Raw genomic sequence first — 20,580 nt, 5'->3', positions numbered from 1 at the left:
TACAAACTGAACGGGAGTACTCTGTACTGGAAGTGCACTCCCATAACAGTGAACCTGAGGAAACGCGCTATTACCCCAAAAGAATGTAAATAAAAAGCTGAATGCGTGTTTTGTGCGCATTTGGAATGGTTAAAAAAAAAAAAAAAAAAAAAAAACAGCCCATAATTCCAAACAAGAAGAACAGGGGTTGCGGGGGTATCACCAATTCCCCTAGTTCAGAATTATGGGCTGTGGGGGTTGCGGGGTTGACCCCCGAATAAATCAAATGTATAGCAGGGGACAGACTAGCAAAATCCCAAAAGCTCAAATTACTAAATGCGAACAAGTGGGCTTTGCAATTTGGTAATTCGAGCTTTTGGAATTCGGTATTATAACGAAGATCCAGGAAACGCCTGTCAGGCTGCGATAGTCATAATCATGTTTATTTCGGAAATGTACAAAGCTTTCCAAAAGATACATAACAATAAAGAACATATCAATATCATAGAAAAATGTAATACCTTCCTACTCGAGCTCTTCGCTCCTCCACCTCCAAATCCCTCAGGGTCCGCCGCTTCTCCAAACAATGAGTTGAGGTAGATATTTTTCTTCGGCTGGGGCCTCCCTCTGGAACAGCCTCCCCACCTCTCTGAAACTTGAGAACCTTTATTCGGTTCCAGAAGCCCCTCCAGACCTTCCTCTTTGCCTCTGCCTTTGCTCTTCCTTTACCATGCTGATCTCTCTGCTTCGGCATTCAGCACCTGGCTACCCTCTGATTTTCGGGCCCAGATCCCTGCCTACCCTGCCGCACACTTGCACTGCCTCCTGGCAACCCTTGCACCTAGGTCTGTATCTACAACCCCACAGTCCTCTTCTTGCACTTATTTGACACCCCTAATCTGCACCTTATTCTCACACTCACCACCTGATGGCAGCATTATTTGTTGTTGTTTTGATCACATGTTCAGCACTTTCCACTCCTCCCCTTTGCACTTTACCCCTTACCCCCCCCCTGCACTGTCACGTTCTCAATGTCACTGGGCCTAGTAATATTTTTGTTCTTGTCCTCCCTTCTTCCCATGCCCTGCCTTGTCGTGCTCTGAAACACTTGTGTATGGGCGCGATATAAATAAAATATATCAAAACAATTATACAAAACCAGTTTGTCATATTCCCAAGCAGACGCCTTCTAATATGAAGTGCTATTTTGAGGTACGATAAAAGGGTCCCCTCAACACGTGGGGCATCAACCCATAGTAAAAGAAAATCAATGCAGGCCGATATTGCACAAAACCCAGTTCACACAGCAATGGGCATAACAGTGAGCCTTAAGCACACTCATATGCTGGCCAAAAAAAATAACAAATGGACAAGATCCTTATATGGGGCATCACACAGAAGACAAGACTGATTGCCATTCTCCCCTGACCAAGAAGCCACCACCGCCCTTAACAAAACACAGTCAAACCTTGCCCTTGTTATAATGATTCGGTCCGCTGGGGACTCAACCCACAGTAGATATTTCTGTATAATAGGAGACAATGGTCACTAGCCTTCTGTTCTTAGGTTTCAACAGCTCCAAACTCTCTCTCATTAAGCGTACATGATCACAAAAACAGTTAACAATCTTATCTCCCCTCGCGATAGGACATTATCAGGTGGATACAAATGCGTAATATTAATTTCCAGCAATTGTTTGATATGACTTAGTCATGGAACCTTCCCACCAATGTGTTTGACAATCATGAAATTGATTAACTCATGAGTAAGGAAAGCCAGTGGAGAACAGGCATCAAGGAAATCACATCCCCGATCGATTTGCAGCCCAATTCCAAATGCACATCGAAATCCAGATCGGAGTGTGGCAGGCCCAAAATACTTTTGAAAAATTGGTTCTCCACTACTTGGAGGGAGTTTGTATTAGAATCGCCCCATAGCTCCATCCCAAATCTGGCAACAGAAGGCGCGTTGTCATTGTACAATTTTAGCAGCAGGTCAATTGGTTTGGCTCTAAACATACCAATTGACCTGGTGACACCGGCCATAGGAAGCTTAAAGCGAGCTGTCTGTTTGCTCACATACGAATTTGGGCCAAAATAAGATGAGAACCTGACACCCAAATAGTCAAAGTTATCAACCCTAGGGATAAGGGACACCCACAACATATTGACTTGAACTTCACTATGCCCCTCTTTCTATGGCAGGCCATCACGGCTGACTTGGCTGCATTAACCACCAAATCCAAGCTGTCCATGATGCAAGCGTGGTCTAGAATAAGTCTCTGCAAGTCTCTGTATGTGCCATTAAAACAGTGTCATCCGCATATACCAGGACCGGTACGGGCTGGCCACCCATCCTCAGGACATGAAGTGAGGAGATCAACAGATGATCGCACAAGTCATTAATATGAAAACAGAAGAGCAGTAGGCCAGGTAACAGCCCTGGCGTACACCTGACTCCACTTTAAATGAACCTGTACATCTCCCATTAGCCCTGCTCCTGACACAAGCCTGCCATAAGAGTCACCAAGACAGGAGGGCAATTCATGGATCCGAGCACAGGCCACAGGTTGGCTCAATTGACCTTGTCAAAGGCCATATTCAGATCCATGAATGCCAAGTAAATTGGCTCCCACCTTATGTAAATTGAGGGAGAAATTACCATATGAAGATTAGGAGACTGCTCAGCCATGCCCAGCCCCAGCCGAAATCCCAGCTACACCAACAAGAGAATCCCACTGTCCACAACCCACTCCTCTAGCCTTTCCAAAATTGCACGGCCAAACATTTTAAAACGAGAATCCAGCAATGAAATTGGCCTATATGAGGCTGGTACATCACCCTGCCCCTTTTAATATATTGGATAGATGGTTGTACAGGACCATGATGCGGGTACATCTCCCCCACACAGTTGAATCCCTGGGTCAGAACTGGGGTCCATATTTCCGGAGCCATTCCAAACAGATCTGCCAGCACATTATCGGGACCAAGTGCCCGATTGCAACAGTGGCAGTCACTGGCTTTAGTTATTTCCACCACTGAAAAACAATCCAAGAGGCAGTGCCCCCTTCCTCAAAACTTTCTATACTCTCCCCAGTACCAAGGGTACAGATTTCTTCCCCTCACTTTACAGTATTTAAGGATGAAAAATGATCCACCTAAGCCAGATCAGATACACTGGAGACCGAGGCCTTCTGATTAAATTTGTAAAATGGGCAAGGTTTTCAATTTCTCAGAATAATTTAACATCATTATCCTGGGATACTCTAACCCATGTATCCCATACCTCGGCTTCAATAGACCTTTTTCCTCTGGCCAGAGCCTTCTTAAAAAGGGACCTTGCACAAATATTAGAATATTTAGTAGTCTGGGGATTTTTCAGTACTAAGAGTAAGTAAGCCTTAGCTCTGGTACATTCGTGGTCAAACCATCCCGTCCTTGGTGCTGCTCTTCTTTTACCTGCTACCCGGGTAAACCCCAATGACAGACTCCGGAATAATGATCAAACTCCTTTAAAATAATATTCATTTGAACTCGATTGAACAGCCTTCCTCAATAGCTCCTTCATCCTATCATTCAACCTCAACCTACCTCCCAATACAGACGCATACCTCTGGCACTAACCTGCCCTGGTGGGACATCTCTGGCCCATGCCAAGATCAAGCATAATGGGAAAGTTGTCCCTGCAAATATCAGCCACCACTTTAAATCTCCCTCAGTTCCCCCCAGAAATACACTGGGACCCAGAAATAATCAATAGTAGAACTATGCAACGTCAAGGATAAAGTTATCATAGCTGGAATGTCGCCGCCTTGGTGACCATTTACAGTACGCATTCCCCAATAATTGAGGTAATGCCACAAGATCAGCCCACAATCTGGGGTCCATCATAATTGGGGCAGAATCACTGCCACCATATCCTCCATTTCATCATACAACTTGGTATCCGGCCCTCCTCCCAACTTTGCGTTAAAATCCCCTGTAATACGAAGCACAGGTATTTCAAAGAAATCTGGGGGATATAACCAGAGGCGAGAACTTGCAAAAAATACTTCTTATATTGGCTATGCAGGCTATTATAAAAATTGAAGACCAATACGTTGTACGTGCCAGGTTTGACAATTCTGACCACCAATATAAACGGGAATGGAGTCTCTAATTCCACCAATTTACTCTCCAAATTAGACTTAACCAGAGTACCTCCATAATTCCACCCCCTCTTATTTCTCTGAGCCAAATACACATATGAGATAGCCATCCACATTAATTTCCTCCTGTGACCACTTCTCTTGTAGAAGAATAATGACCATCTCTTCAAATAATTATTGGGCCTCCACACATGCTAACCAGGATTTGACACCTGTCACATTCAATGACCAAAAGGACATTTGGTAGGTGACCGAGTTTGCATTAGTATGACTCAGGCTTGGACCGGACTGCTCAAGTCATTCAATGTTGTCCATTTCGCTAAAACAAGCCAACAGGTTCGCTAGTGAATTATAATCTTTAGCCACTCTGCCTCTGGCACCCCCAGCCCCAAACCCCACAAAAACCTGAGCAACTTCGAGGGTAGCTGTCACACAAGCAACGGGCAGCCGTGTAGAGCATGACAGATGAAACCCCTCTGCAGCAACAAAACCACCCTCCTGTCTACAGGGATAAAAATGATTCAACGGTACCATCCATGCACAACCCTTCGGCCCGTGAGACAAATTGGAGGCCACTACATAATTAGTAACACCAGGACCATTAAAGGTCACAACCACACCATCCCCCATAACTGATTGGTTTGTGAGGCCCACCCACTGGACTCTACGGCCCATTCAAAATAGGTGTGGATCAATGGGACTACCCTGACTATTGGAATTAATCCATTGGGTTGATTTATTAACTAGGGTACTGCAGTCCTCCCTCGTCCCAGCCTCTAATGTAGGCACATTCAGGATCACTCCCACCAAAGGCGCTGCTTCAGGTGGTAACTGTAAAACATTCAAATGTGTATTCACTTCAAAAGGAGCCTCGATTGGCACCTTTCTGGTTAGCCTCTGTTCCATATCGGAGGGCAACAATGACATTGACACAGAAGCCCGATGAGGCAGAGGGGGCACAGAATCTTGGTTTGAGTGCATGTCAGAAACCACATTAATATCTACCAAAATGCCACTACCTACAGTCGCAACCTTGCCGTTTCCCTGCACCACAGTTTCCTCTAGGTAATTTGACTACTTTAAGTACTTAAGGTCACAGGGCCATCTAGCTTTTTCAAAGAAACACATTTTGTGCAAAATGTATCTGATGGATTTAGGGCTTCCATGTCTTTCTTCAGTAATCTCACCATATCATCCAAAATCGACAGTTTTAAAAACACCCGTTTTAAAATTCATCATAAAACTCAACTTTTATCATTGGGTATTCTGTTGGGGCTACCAACCTAAGTGGGTCATGGGGATTACCAGGGCCAGGTAGTAACACGAGGGATAGACAACAATTCACAAGAACAGCATGCAGCATTTGGTGTATCTTATTTGTTATACCAGTTGCACCAGGGCCATTAGAGTTCTGTTCTGCACAGGATTACCCCAGGTGAGCAGAGTAGAAGCTTCACCACTAGGAACCAACCCCACACCTAAACACTCAGGGGGCACCCGAGTGAAATGATGCTACGGGGTGGGGAGGGAACAGAAACAGGTATCGGGACAGGAGCTTCCTCCTTATCCAAAGCTACTAAACTAGAGCTTGATACTAATAACCCAGAGGAGCACACCATCAATGTGGCATTCCTCAAAGTAGTGGAAATGGCAGTAGAAGAAATGGCAATTTCTGTTGCCCTGATCTGCTCTTCTAGTTGCCCTGCCACCTTCTGCAAATAAGAATCAAGTCCGTCCCCCCCTTTACCATCTTATGTTTGCCATCACCTACATCCTTAGATGCAGGTATCTCCAAGGTCAGTGCCTCCTTCTTCGACTTTCTATGTTTTTTGGAGCCCTGTATGGCAGGAGGGCTAGAAGTCACTTTACGTTTGGTCATATTGCCCGATGTTTGCAGTTCCCTCCTCAACCACTTTACACCGGTGCATCAAATTCGGACCACTTAAAACAATAAAAAGGAACCCCCCCACACCCAATACTAATCTACACCACCCAATAATATACCCTATTCACCGTTCCATCACAGGAACAGATTAAAACCTCATTATCACGAAAGTGAGATTAAAAGTATAACATTTTTAAATTACACTGTCAAAAAACAGAGTAAGATGGCACTTTAAAAACAAATCCAGCTAATATGTACATTACAGCAAATGTAAAGAAATATAAAATAAAGTCCCAGCTCCTGCTGACCAGTCTGTTTACCAATCTCCAGTGTCTGAAATCCAAAGTCCAGGAGCCAGAATCCATGAATAATCCAACACAGCGCGCCGCCCCAGAGGAACACCCGATTGACAAACAGGGCTGCCATACTAAGTCTACCCGCCCTCCGGGCAAGGCTCAGTTCCCAAAGCAACCTGTGTTAAAGCAAGCAGACAATGGAAACCTGCTCTGAGCCTTTTGACCGTACCCCGAACCTCCACACTCCAAAAGTTTGTTCCAAAAATTCAAGGACGAAAACCAGCCACCGTCTCAAGGCACAATTATAAAAGGGAAACAGTGGAAAACACAAAGTAAGGAGACCTGCACTGCAATAAAAGCGCTGCAAGCAACCTCAGTGCTCAGCTCCGGGGGAAAGAGAACCCGGGCGTCTGAGCCATTCAGCGCAGCACTCCTCACCCACCTTTCACACCTCACGCTACTTGCTGCGAGGGAGCGAATTTCAACGGTGGGAAGAAGGCCTAACTGCAGCATGATCAGATAGAGGCAATAGCAACTTAAGAACCAGTGCAAGACAATGAGCAGCTCCTGCCTGTACTCAGTGTGCTTGATGGTCTCCAAGGGCCCACATAAATGTCCAAAGTCTGTGTAATACAATCAGTCATGGGAACAATAACTAACTTGTTGCCCACAATCCGTAGCCTTGCAGCCTGCACATACTACCCTTGTCCAGCCTTGGATGCGGCTTCGCAGTTGTGGGCTGCTTTTAATTTCCAAGGACAGGTGTAGCCAATCAGCCCCCCCTCCTCCTTGCTTCCAGCTCACCACAGGTAGACACACTTCACTTACCTGGGCAGAGACTGCCATTGCCCACCCTTTGCCTATATTGGGACATGTAGGTAAGCATCCTCTAGGTCTAGGGAGCAAATCCAATTTCCCCAGCACAGAGACTCTGCTATTGGCGCCGCTGTGACCATCTTGAATTTTTCAATTGGAAGGTAGAAGTTGAGGAGTGAGATCAAGCACCATCCTCAGACCCGCCTGGTGCTTTTTCTGAATGGCAAAGATCCTCGAGTAGTTGCCGGATCCCCTCTGAGATGGAGGAACATCCTCCACCAGGAGAGTTGGTGAACCAATCTGTAGAAGGGATGGGGAGGTCAGAGGGATGGGAAGATGGAAGCCCGTCAAGACCACAGATTATCCATGGGTCTGAAAAATGGCGATGCCAGAACTGTGTCACAAGCAAGCCTGCCCCCACCAGAGAGCTGCGGACCCGAATGCCTGCATTATTGTTTTTTTCCCTCCGAGGCTGGGGCTTCGGAGCGGGACTGGAAAAAACCCTTTACAGCTAACAGTGCTTCTACTTGCGACTATGCAAGCAGGGGGACCCGTCTGGTTGACACGTGCTCTGTGCTCCTGAAACCCCCAGAATCAGCCAAATGCTCGGTTTCTGTGCTTCGACCAACCCTGGGCTTGATCAAACGTTTTTCCTGTTGGCTTGGCCAGGATTACCAAGGATTTAGTAGTCTGGTAGCTTGCCTTCTTTTTGTTGAGTGCCTCATTTGTGGAGACATGGAATAAATCTGGCCCTTCGAATGGAAGGTCAAGAATCCATTCCTGGACATCTGCATTGAATTTTGTGGCCCTCATCCAGCCCGTACACATCGTATCAGTGGCTATACAAACACTGCGCACAGGTATGTTGATATGGGCTACTGCCAACTCCATTATGTCTTGCGCCACAATCTTGGCTTCAGTCAGCCCCGCCTTGAAGGAGGTCTGTCTGTGGATCAGCAGATCTGTGAGGAAGTTGGAAATTTCTCTCCAGAGCTTTTGATTGGCATCAGCCAACATGGAATCCGCATTGGCTTGCCTTAGATGCAGGCCAGTAGTAAGATTAACCTTCTTCCCGAAGGCCGCAAGCATCCTGTCCTCCTTTGCAAGGAGAAACGTTGTGGTGACTGAGGCAGTCGAAGATTGTGGCTTAGAGGGCATAGACTATGATGCTATAACAGATGAATGAAGTTGGGTATGCATGGACATCAGAATGGCTTTGCCCTCCACCTGCCTATATTTTGTGTCCAAACTTTTTAGTTATCCGAGTGGACCGAGACTTGGTCTAGCTTTTTTAACCAGTTGAGTATCCACCAAATCGGAAGGTAGAAAGACCACTAGTTGGACTAGTGAGTGCTGGGGGTTCCCCCCTTTCTATATTGGTGATTTATGAGGCCATTTAAAATCCCCACCATCTGCTGAGATCTCATGAGGGTCATGAATTGATCAAGAAAGTGTTCCTCCCGTGCTGGTGATGCCCGACCTGCAGCCGTGGGTGTTTGCGGTGGGCGGGGGCCTGCTGGACTCTTGTCTGGGCCGTGTATAGCTTGGCTCTGTATATCGTACTGACAACGAAGCACTGGATATGCCGTACATACTCGGCCCGCAGGGAAAAATTATGTCTGTTCATAGAGGGCGAGAAGCCCTGTGAGCCTTCGTGCTGGGAGGGGCGCGTCCCTTCATGTGGCGTCATTTTGTCTCCTGAAGCTGGCATTTTGTTTGCCCCGACAGGAATGGGTGGGAAACTAGAGTACAGCGATGATCCTGCACAAGGCGGCCTCCAATTGCCCTCAAGCTGTTGCTTGGTACTAATCTCTCAGGTCCCGACTGGTAGGCTTAGCGCCCTCTGGCTTGCACTCGGTAGTGCTTGTGCGTGAAGGTGCCCCATCGGGCCTGGACCCGGTGTCAGAACGATGCCCCTAGGGAATACTTCTGGTGCCAGAACCTTGCAGTCCCTCAGTCAGGGAGCCAGTAGGATCCTGCCACCCCTCAGCCATGGGCCGGTAGTTACACAAGCCTTGGGCCCTTGCCTGGTACCAGAATCAACCCAATCCCCCCAAAGCAAGGGGACTGCCAGGAAAGGAATCACCCTTGCAGGGTGCCTTAGTTAACAGGGTGCTTACCTTAGGTGACTTCATTTTTTGGCACACAAATTCCTTCAGCTGCTTTGGCACAGACCTGGAAAAAAGCTCCTCCTGGGCAGATTTTTTTTAATTTTTATAAATGTATATATTGTTTTCAAATGCAGACATAATACTCAACATTAAACATAATGCAGAGCACACGCACCTGTTTTCACGCCTCCAAATTTAAAGGGGAAATGCTTTTTTAAGTTAAAAAAGGGACTGTTCCCGTCCCTAGTGAGGGACACCCATGCAGTATGGAGGAAAGAGGACAAGACGTTGGGAGTACAAAGTGGGCAATTTGGAGGTATGCATTCTGAAAGCCTGTTTTGGGGCATACAAGGTTAACCCAATGAAAAAACATTTGTTCAACATTAATTTTCCAAATACAAGCGTTCATTAAGCTTCACTAATTATGACATGGGTGTTACACAGCCAGATCATTTGCCTGCTTAATTAGGAGAACGTTCATGGGCAAAGTCCAAAGTTACAGGGGAAAACGTTCTCATTCTTCTATGTAAAGTGTCATATCACCTAAGCAATAATGCATCCCACAACAGTGAACAGTCTTAATGCCAATAACAAAGAAGACAAGGAGCTCAACTGCTGAGCTTTTGGGGTTGAACAAAAAAAAGGAGTAGATGAGAAAGCAGATCTCAAACCTAGGAAAGCAGCTTCATCTCTTAAACAAGAAAGAAAACCACACAACATTAGATTGCCCTTAAAAGCGAATTTGCACTCTACCTTTGAATGCAAGTTCAAGTAGGGCAGTGTAAGTTTGGGGACATTCCGTCAGAGATAAGCATGCACCTTAAGACAAATAAATAATCAGAAAACACAAGGGCTGAATCTTGTTTCCACAGCAGGGACTTATTACTTTGCAGCTGCTTGACTATGACCTACCCGAAGACCCATGCTTCTGTTGGAACCTTGGGCAATGTCTGTATTCCTTCAACCCGACCTACTCCTCAATGCTGGCTAGTTGGGGTAAAGCATCACTTAACTTACTTTTTAAATGCTGCAACATGGACGTTCTGGGTTTACATGAAAGAGCTTCTGCTGGTCCCACAAAACTTGCAGCTGTGTACAAACAACAACCACACTAAGAGGAGTGAGGGTTAGCCAATGCAAAGCAACCTCAGCATGAAACCAGCAAGACTGAAGAAAATGTTAGAAAACAATGGCATGTGACAACTACAGGAAACGGACAGCAACGATTTCCCAGAGTAGTAAAGTGTGGAAAACTGTTTCCCACCCTTTATGTTGATAGAGACCATGTTAATACGGTGAAATGAAAAATACTGAAGCATTTCCATCAAGTTACAGAGCACAGAAGCCAAGAATATTCACATTTTGCCACTTTCTCAAATTTGAAATAAATCTCTAGTCTTGGTTATCGTGTAGTAGTAGTTTTGAACGTAACTGGATAAGGAAAATCAAATATAAGAAATAGAGCGAATACATTCATGTTTTCATCAGCATAGTCTGGTTGTAAGGAAGTGTAACAACAACAAAAAGTATCTGCAATACTTTTACATATATAAATTATTTTATTTGTTTACAAAAAGTTACAAATGTTTGCAATAGCAAAAGTAGTACAAGACTTGAACACGGACATAAATAATAATCAAGACAGACTGGGAATAAACAATGTAGGTTTCTCAGAAGAGTGGTGGCATACCTTTTCAATTCAAACAATAGCAATATTGGGTAACCAAGCATCCAGTTGTAGTGCAGGTCACTTAGTCTGATGGCTTGAGGCGTAATTGGTGTTTGGATGCATCAACACGGAAGAACAAAACATAAAACAATTTAGAAGTACAAACCAAACAATTTCTCTTATGTAGAAAAGTAGAAACCTTTCCACAGCCCACTGTTTTCCTGTCAGCGAAAATCTTCTGAGGGGGGGAGGGGGGAAGTCTCCATGAATTCCAAAAAACCTTTCAAAAAGAAAAACTAAAGGGCTCAAACGCGTGACTATTGTTTGAAGTACAAACCTGGAAAGCATGCAATTTACAAAACCCTTGTAGCCCCATTTAGTCCTCCTTTTTCTCCAATAACTAGTTTCACAAAGACCACATTTGTGCTCATCCTCAAAGCACAAGCAAGCAAAAAAGACAGATTGCAATCTTTTAATCTAATCTCATAATTTTTTGGAACATTCTCAATCCTACATTACAATACATGGTCTTGCATGTTTGGGCTATGTTTTGAAACAGCCTTCTTGAAAACATTGATATGTATGTCATTTTTGAAGTGATGGATCAACAAGCTAAGCACAACAAAGCAAAACGTTGCACATCTTTGGTGCTACTGTAATGTAGTTGAAGCCAAACTAAGAAAACAAATCACCAGCAATTCACTCCTTCTGAAGAACAAATGGATTTTACAATTGTTTGAGTTTCTTGTCCTAAGGACGTGATAACATGTCAATAATAAATCTTATGCAGCTGTGCACAAGAAGCATTCAATTTAATGTGACTGATACAAAGGTATGCCTTACGAGTCCAAATGATCCCAGTGATGCTTAGAAAGTCTTAAAAGTGTGTGTCCCTGGCAATCCATTAATAAAAGTAGCTGGCAAATGTTAAGACGCAGAAAATCAGTTAATAAACCATAGTGCATTAAAAGAAACTTGATAAAAAGGCCACACAACTGTATAATGCTAAAGCACGATATCCAGTAAATACTAAAAGGGAGTATTGTTAAAAAGGCACATGATAACTTTCTGTAAATTAGGTGGGAAGATTGTCATGATTGCAAATGAAAATCTCAGGCTAAGGCAGCTGGTCCCTTCCACAGGAACATTCATGGGTATGAAGCATTATTACAGACCAAGGGAATACAGAAACAAGTTAGCCTCCTTCTGAACAACGACTATGAGCCCAAGAGGGCAACAACCACAACTACTATACAGCTGCAAAAAACACATTTCCAGAACGGATTGCTGAACTAAACAGTATGCCATTCAACCAATATATAGATTTGCTTCTTCCTTGGTCAGATCTTAGCATGCCAAAAATAATCAGGAAAACGACTTGGACTGTGATCTATCAAAATGATGCTTCCTGTGGATATACAATGTCTCCAACTTCTGAAAAATCAACATTCTAAACAACAACGATTTCCCATACACATAGCCACAACCAGGATATTCCAATGTGAAGATTATATTATGTGGGTCTGAAAAGGGTTGTATACTTTTATAAGCAGCATCCCATGCAGGTATACGGTCAGTCAGTCAATTTGTCTTTATTTCGGGAGGAAACAAGCTTCCATATGAGAACATACAGGCGATATTACGTTATGTTTCTCTATCTTGTGCAGATAGTGCTAGACAGGTAGGTGATATAAAGTTGCACAGAGCCGTAAAAACATGCAACTTAAATGCCCCTCTGACTACAGAGGCAGCCTAAATCACAGACATGCTTCTACTGTTCAGTGTGTTTATGTGTGTACTTGGTTGCATGCTCTGTAAACCATAATTTAGTTGAAGCCAATGATAAAACAGATAATTCCCTGCTTCCCTCTACATCTCCCTGTATCTGGCATTACGTCAGAGGATAAAATGACATGCAATTGGTGGTAACATATCAAAATGGTTCTGCTCAATCCAATACTGGATCACGATCAAACCTGCTGGATACCAATACGGGCACAATGGATGGGTGAGGTTAAAAACGGAGCCATTTACTAGAATGAGAATTTACACAGGGCTATTCGATGATTTTCTTATTAACCACTCTCTGGACACACCCGAAATATGCAAAGGAAAGGTGTGTTTGTTAAAAAAAGAAAACCAGAACCATTAAATACTCAAATACATCGATTCATCATTTTTAAAAGAATAAAAAGCCACTCACGCAGGACGGAACTTACAGGCGATCAAAAATTATCATTACCCTTATCCTGTTTTATAACTGGCTACCACCTGCAACTTAATGAATGAAGGGCTATTATGTATGTCATTGCTTACGAACAGTCCATATGTTCTAAACAATATGCCATTATGACAGTATTAGTAACATCACCACGCCTCTTACTCTGCATGCCAAGATTTAACGAATACATTACTAATATTCACTATCTACCAATGTAATAAACTGTGCACCAGCAAAGACATTACCAACAACCTCACCACATTTGAAGGGATAGTATGGCATTACCACTGCTGGCCGTCATTCCCACCGCCGATCATTACTAGCTGTAGACATGCTTGGCACCAGGCTTTCTGTACTTCCATTGTACGTACATGGGTCTGCCATGTTTGCCCTTTCCCCAGTACACATCCAAGGCCACTACACATTAAACTTTGTTTTAACCTATCCAATGACTGACTATATCGTTTCCACATACAAACGCACCGCTGGTTACGATATGTTATCTCGACAATACCTTCTGGACCCTAAAAAGATCACCAGGACAGGGCACCCCTACCTCCCCACTCAAATGAAAGGAAGCTATTATTTATGTATTGCTAAAACTCGACGGCGGCCACACTGCAGTTTGCCTTATAGGCAGGCTGTCCGAGTGTCCGTTAAATAGGTGGCTTCTAAGTGGTTTGATGAACACAAGCTCGCCTGTTGCTGGTGGCAGGGGCTGGGTGACAAAAGGCCAACAAAGGATTTGGAGAAGCAGTGAAGTTGCGGACGGGCCTGCCTGCGTATCGATTATGGACCATTCTCCCAGAAAGAATAGTAACTAGCGACTCACCCTTCTTGCGCATTTCAGTAGCCGGGGCACATGCTGAATGGTGACATTGGCCACTGTTCTAGAATGTGTTAAAGGTGTATTAGGAACGTATCACGTTCGCGCTTACACATGAGACAATGCATCTTTCTCTTAACTGCCCAAACAATCTATTTGAAGCAAACGTTTAAAGCCTGTTAAAATACATACTCTGGATCCACATGAATATTGTTATAGTTAAACTATGATAAAGGGAAGAAAGGGATCTTTTAAAGCCACCATTTCAAAGGGGTTTGAAAAGACAATTATCAGGGTCTTCCAGTAACAAACACCATGAGTCGACCCCATCATTCCCAACGTAAACCTTTCATATGCTACACTGGTCTACTACTGCGGTTACATTATAGACCTTTGGCTTGCACATATACTGCCTGAGACCCCTTTCTTACATTATAACCAGAAGAGGATGCCAGTCGTCACATACCATGAGTGTGCTATCACGGCTATTATCGTTCAAATCCCTTTGTTGAAATGTATCCGGAGACAGACACTGTTGTCTACTAATGCACACAATGGTTGGGCAGAACATTATAAATGCACAAGAACATACTGCTATAATACCAGAATGGACTTTACACATTGGAAACCTCACATCTAGCTATGGACTCCATGAAGGAAATAAAAGACAACGGTCATGGGAATGAAATACCAAACGATGTCCTGCACCAAAGATTAAAGAAGCAACAAGGAGGAGCTTTGAACGTGCCATTCCCAGAAGTCTTTTACTGAAGGCAAAATTAGGTAAAGTATCGCACAGTTTGCTTTAGAAAAAAATATATAGGAGCTTTCCTTTTTCTATATCCCTTTTAAGTTTGACACCCACCTAGGGTAACATTTATATATTTGTACTATAAAGACAAGTCTCAGCTGTGCCGACCATTTCGGAGCCTTGCTGTCTCTGAAGAAAATGTGTAAACAATCTTGGCAAGCACTTAATATCATGGATTTCCGCTAAAACCATCCCTCAAATGAATGTCTGTGGGCCAACTAGAACTAAGATACCTGCACAACCAAAGATTCTACTCACATATTTATACGGTTTAAGACTATGATTAAAAAAGGCATTTGCAAGGCAAGCAGATATGTACATATTTGCAGGGGGAGGTGAAGGCTTTACATCTTGAAGTACTCTGGTAAGCGAATTATTTTCCTTCCAGCTGACACAAAGGACTGCAAAGTTGTAGGAAGAAAGTTGGCCAAGTTGGTGTTAGGTAGAGGTTTGTTTTCATACAAGTGCTAATGTAACACCACTCCTCTTCAGGCAGAAGACGTTTCCCTGGTAGTCCTGGGACAAAGCTGCTTACTTTCACAGCCTTTAAATCAGGATTAACAAAAAACACGGATTAAAAACTGTTGAAACATAATTAGGTGCACACACACTCCCTTATCCCAGCCATTTCCTCAATCACGACTGGTCGGGTCCATTGGGCAGATGCCAACTTCAAGATCTGAGAGTCCAGTAATTTAACAGGAAATTTGAATGGTTGGTCTAATGCATGTACAGCCACGATTGCAAAGCCAGTCACAGAGAGCTGGTATGGTGTATGTAGCAAATGGAGGTGGTAATGTTTTGAAATCCTTGTTCAGTAAAAGGTCCCAGAGAACAATTGTATTGTCATTCACATGCCAATTTGCTGTCAAAGCTCGAGAGACCAATCGCAAATGCTTGAAGTGCGCACATTGGATAGTTATAGTCCAGGGTGAAAACGTCTTCTGCCACACGCCCAAACTGCATCACTATGTAGTCCGCTGAAAGAAAAAAAAAGAAAAATAAAGGTGAACCGGTGTATGTGCTGGATCATAAAAGCTCAGGGTCAATTTCACAAAATTAGGAACATGTCCCATGTAAGACAGCTGATCGAATCAGAGAGATAGTCCTAAAGTATACATTAAGACAGCGAATTTGTGTAAATAAAAATATTACATTTAAAAGGCATAGATAATTGGAGTAATGATCAGCTACCGAGTGTGTCTTCAATAGGGTGAATAGTGTGTATTTTATGTGAAAAGGAAACTAGCTTTGGCAGTGCCAGGAGTTTGGGATTTTGTGTAGACATTGGAAAGGCACTTGCCAGGTACAGCCGCAGTGGTGTCAACTACCCATTGTTGGCAGCAGTTACAAAATGGTGCTAGTACCTGGGCATCCAATATAGTGCCCGGCAAAAAATGTTGGATTTGCCAATGCTGGTTTTAAACAGGACACCAGTGAAGGGCACACAGAGTAATTAAAAATAAAGTGGCTGAAGGAAGGCTTAATAAGATATTTTGTTATACCAGAAGCGTGTTTAGAACCCCAATGAATTAATTAACCATTGGAAGACTGCTTTGAACAAACACTGGCTGGCACTTTGAATACAAAGCCTGATGGTAAGGCTTGATTAACGCGAGCTCAGAGTTCCCCATGTGGAGGTGATTTGGGCAAGCAGAGGCAGGAATGGGTATGAATGGCCATATGGATTAGGATGGCCAGGCAATGGGTGGGGACATAACACACCTAGAGCCTGTGTGTCCCTCCTCATATGCCAATTCTCCCTATCTTAACTCCAATACAATAGTTTCGGCTTATGGGTGTCACAAGCAACACCTAGCCCAAACTAAAAAGGACGATCGCAAACAGGAAAAATTGCAGAAAAAGTAGACACAAAGGGAGTGTTGGGGAACTGCCTCATGCCGTGACATCTGTAATTAAGAAACAATCATTCAAAATTAAGGAGACAACTGCACAATGAAAGAGCAGAAGGATAAATGTAATGGGAAGACTAGAATATTTCCGGACATGCAGCACAGGTCTTGTCTGCGCTGGTTTCTACCTCGCTGGTGCTTTCTCATTGTCATGCATCGTTGGGGAATGCCCACTTTTCCACTCCCAGGCCGTCAATTTGAAAGGGTGGGAGCGGTGTCAACCTGTCTCGTGCCTCTCCTGTGCATGCCTCTACATATCCCTTTTCCTGCTCTCTTTCCCATGCTCTCAGGATCACATTCTTTCCTGTGTGCCACTTCCTCCACCGCCCTGGACACACTTTGGCAACCTGCACCCCCGAAGTAGTGCGCGCAAGACTGCAACCACACACCCACCCCACATGAAGTCCCAAAACCTTGATGTTTTTGCAGTCACTGGTTTTACTGGTTTAATAACAGCCCCCACCAGACTTAAAGAAGCTGTCCCCATGGAAAAAGAAAATGGACTCTAGGAGGAATCCCCAATCTTTCATGGTGGGCCGAGAGAAAAGGTGAAGGCGCAGATGGGGACGGGAAGGAAGGAACATGCAAGTGCAAATGTTCATTATTCTTTTGGCGATGAGGTGCAGGGGGAGAGCGGTCAGCCTGCTCAGCATGTAGGCTTCTATTGTTCAAGTCAGCCCACATTTCAAGCCACCCGACTGCCCAGAATGCTAACTGAAGAAAACTTTCAAAGTGTGCACTATACAAGTTCAAACCATGGGCATGCATGAACTACTACTAGGAAAATACGCAGCAAATGGGGAAATAAAGGAATCTATTATTGGAAAAGCTGAGTTTTGGAATTCCAACTTTTTATTCTGAGGTGAGGATGCACACAGACCGCGGGCATATGCAGTGAGAGTATTATTTACTCTGAGTGACCACATACAGCCGTATACATGCTGCCATCAAAAGCAGGGAGAAGCCCAAAATGCCGGAATAAGGCCACCAAACCTGGTATTAGTTCCTATTTGTTACATATAAAAACTTGCAATTCTAAATTGCCTTCCAGATCGAAGAGGCCCGGGACCATCCAGAACCTCAGACCCTGTTACTAACTGGTCCACCTCATGAAGGGCCCTTGATTCTTGAGCTATCCGAATGCTTTTGTTCTGGAGAGAAACTGGACAGCTAAAGCAGAGTAGAAAGGATAAGTGGTTCCGTTTAACTCACAGTTTGTCATCCTGCATGTGCTAAGTGAGGCTGAGGAGGCCTGCTGTGTCGCACCATACCTTTGTCAGTTAACCAACATCAGTAACTTGTCTGATCACTCAGGAGCACGCCATTACGTGTTGTGTGCCTACATACTATCTGAGAAATTGACTAACAGTTTGTTTCGCAATGGTCAATGCACACTGGAGAGAGATTTGAATGTCTGGATGGAGAAAGAGCTGCATCACATCATCATCCAGTGTTAAGACTATTTGGAGACCTCTAGACCTCAAAAAAAAGGCAGGCCTAAACATGCTGTGGTGAATGTGGGGGTACATGCAGACCGTTCCGAACATCAAGGTGTTGCTGACTTTTGATTGTGACTTTTTATTGTTTTGCCTATGAAACCTTTGTAGTGAATGTAATATAACAAATGCTTTTCCATGTCAAATACAAAAAACGGATCACAAGAATTCATTTGAACTGTTCCCCCTTTCAGTAGTTCTAGATCTGCTATACAGTGGGGTTTAATTCTCCACCACAAGATCCCATTACCATATTTTTGTTTAAAAAAAAAAAGACACTTTGGTAGCGCACACAGTTTCTGTGATTCGTTTCCAAAGACCTCACAGTGACGGCTTTCAGTAGAACAAGATAAGGAGGACAATGCATGCAATGATCTGAGTAATTGTGCAATTTAAACTCTAAACACAATTCTTTTGTAGATTTGTAAGGGTGTTATTGACTCTTGTTGGTATAACAAACAACTAAACATGGTAAACATAGTGGATACTGGGGAATGTTTAAATAAAAAGCTGATTTGCACAACAAAACTACATAGGGATAAGATCAGGTTTTTGAAAAAAAACAATGGCTGCATTTATGGAATTAAAGAAACAAAAACATGCTCTAATCAACAATAAAGGGGCCAAGTTAGAAACTAATTAAAGTTGAGTTTGAGATTAAATAAAAGGTTCAAAGAATTAATTTGAAGAGATTTAAAATATAAGTCTATGGACTTAGGCAACGACTGATTTATCCCACCTTTCTTTACAGGTTACAAGGTTGATACTGTTCACAATGTGCCCTGGGGTAGTTCTGCAGGAGAGACAAGTTATTGAGAGGCGGAATGGGTAGAATTCTGAGTATTCCACTTGAGATTCTGTAAAAATGAAGGAGGGAGCATGGCCGCCTGCCTGGCTTGGGGCTTTGACCAGCAGATATGTGCGTGTGTATGCCTTTTCTTCTTTTTGGGCTACAGCTTCTGATATCCACTGTCATTCTCCTTGTTTCTCCAGGCTTTTAAGGACATAATTTCTGTCAGCTGTGACTCCTTTGGTGGGGAAGTTCTTTCATATAGGGACAGGGTTGTTTATTGTAGTATTACTCAACCTGGGATGGTTTATGAGAGAATAAGGGTTTACACTAATCTGAGGTTAGTATTTTCCTTTAGTCTGACAGGTTGTGTTCCAAGTTGTTAAAGTGAATGCTGAAAGGGTAGGTGTTCTGATAAGTCCCAGGACAAGACGTTCTACATTACTAAACTACTGAGGATCCCGCCTCTTAAACATGGAGGGAACCTCACCACATTCAAAACCTGATATGGCTTGCATCTGAAACTGTACTCATTCGTAAGCAGGATGGCCCTTCAAGAGGGAGCATGCACCAAAAATAGAAGCATAACCCCTGTCGAGAGGCAGATGTACACATCTATAGATACCACCTCCATCATATTGGAAAAAAGCAACACGACACTGTGCAGGACACCTGGTATCATCCCAATACCACATCGAAGGTATGAGACGTTATGCGCTCAGGTAACTATTGAATGTACCCTTGAACTGATGCGGTAGAAGGAAGTCTGTAGACACCACTGAACATCGAAGAACTAAGTGACGCCTGACAGGTGTAAAGTGACATCATGAAGAGAAGACATGAGAGCACACTGAAACGATATACGAATACTTAAAGAATGAAGATATGACTGAAGTAACGGGGTGAACATAGATGTGAATACGAAGACATCCTATACACTGAAGATAAGTGAGAAGAGATGTAGTAGAGTGAGTTACTTACCTGTAACTATTGTTTTCCAGCATGGGTCTGGCATGGATTCACATGCTCATGAATATTCCCCGTCAAGCTGGGAATCCTTGGTAAAATAAAATACATTTTCACTTTAAAACTGTATTTCTTCTCTAAACCAATAATTGTCCTCTGGGTTATACTGCCCCATCCAATGACAGTCCCCTCCCTCAGCCCCGACTCTGGCATCCATATTTCGATTTGGTAAGCATGTAAATTGACAGTATGACAAAAAAAAAGCTGCAGAGGGGCCGGAGGGAGGGTTCGCATGTTAGTCCATGCTGGAGAACAATAGTTACAGGTAAGTAACTTAAACCGTCTCCAGCATGGGGTCTGGCATGGATTCACATGCTCGTGAATAAAAAATAAGCAGCAGTACAACATTACACAACCACAGGAGATGGCAAGGCTCAACAGAAGAAATTAATTCTTTCCTCTGTAATAGACTCCCCTCAAGCGAACAGGTTGCGTACCACAGCTTGGCCGACCCTGGACTCCTCCCTGGAATCTGTCGACGCAGTAGAACTTCGTGAAGGTGTGCGTGGACCTCCACATAGCAGCCCTGCAGAGGTCTAGCAGGGGCACACCAGACAGGAATGCCATGGTCGCAGCATTCATTCTGGTGGAATG

General features: G+C 43.7%; 2 protein-coding genes across 4 annotated transcripts in view; one reads left to right on the top strand and one right to left on the bottom strand.

The window, feature by feature from the left end:
• The window catches only part of CCDC91 (coiled-coil domain containing 91), a 735,207-nt gene that overhangs the window by 577,758 nt on the left and 136,869 nt on the right, over positions 1 to 20,580 (top strand). The window lies entirely within an intron of this gene.
• TULP3 (TUB like protein 3) overlaps positions 10,774 to 20,580 on the bottom strand; it is a 1,058,170-nt gene continuing 1,048,363 nt past the window's right edge. For all 3 annotated transcript variants that reach the window (XM_069628512.1, XM_069628513.1, XM_069628514.1), the window contains one exon: positions 10,774 to 15,741. In XM_069628512.1, coding sequence (XP_069484613.1) covers positions 15,608 to 15,741 — 134 coding nt within the window. In that variant the 3' untranslated portion in view covers positions 10,774 to 15,607. The remainder of the gene's footprint in view (positions 15,742 to 20,580) is intronic.

Source organism: Ambystoma mexicanum, chromosome 12 (assembly GCF_040938575.1).
Source record: "Ambystoma mexicanum isolate Mex_15411 chromosome 12, UKY_AmexF1_1, whole genome shotgun sequence".
In the NCBI taxonomy this organism is placed as follows: Eukaryota; Metazoa; Chordata; class Amphibia; order Caudata; family Ambystomatidae; genus Ambystoma; species Ambystoma mexicanum.
The sequence above is the reverse complement of the archived record's forward strand: the minus strand, read 5'-3'. Positions and strand labels throughout refer to the sequence as shown.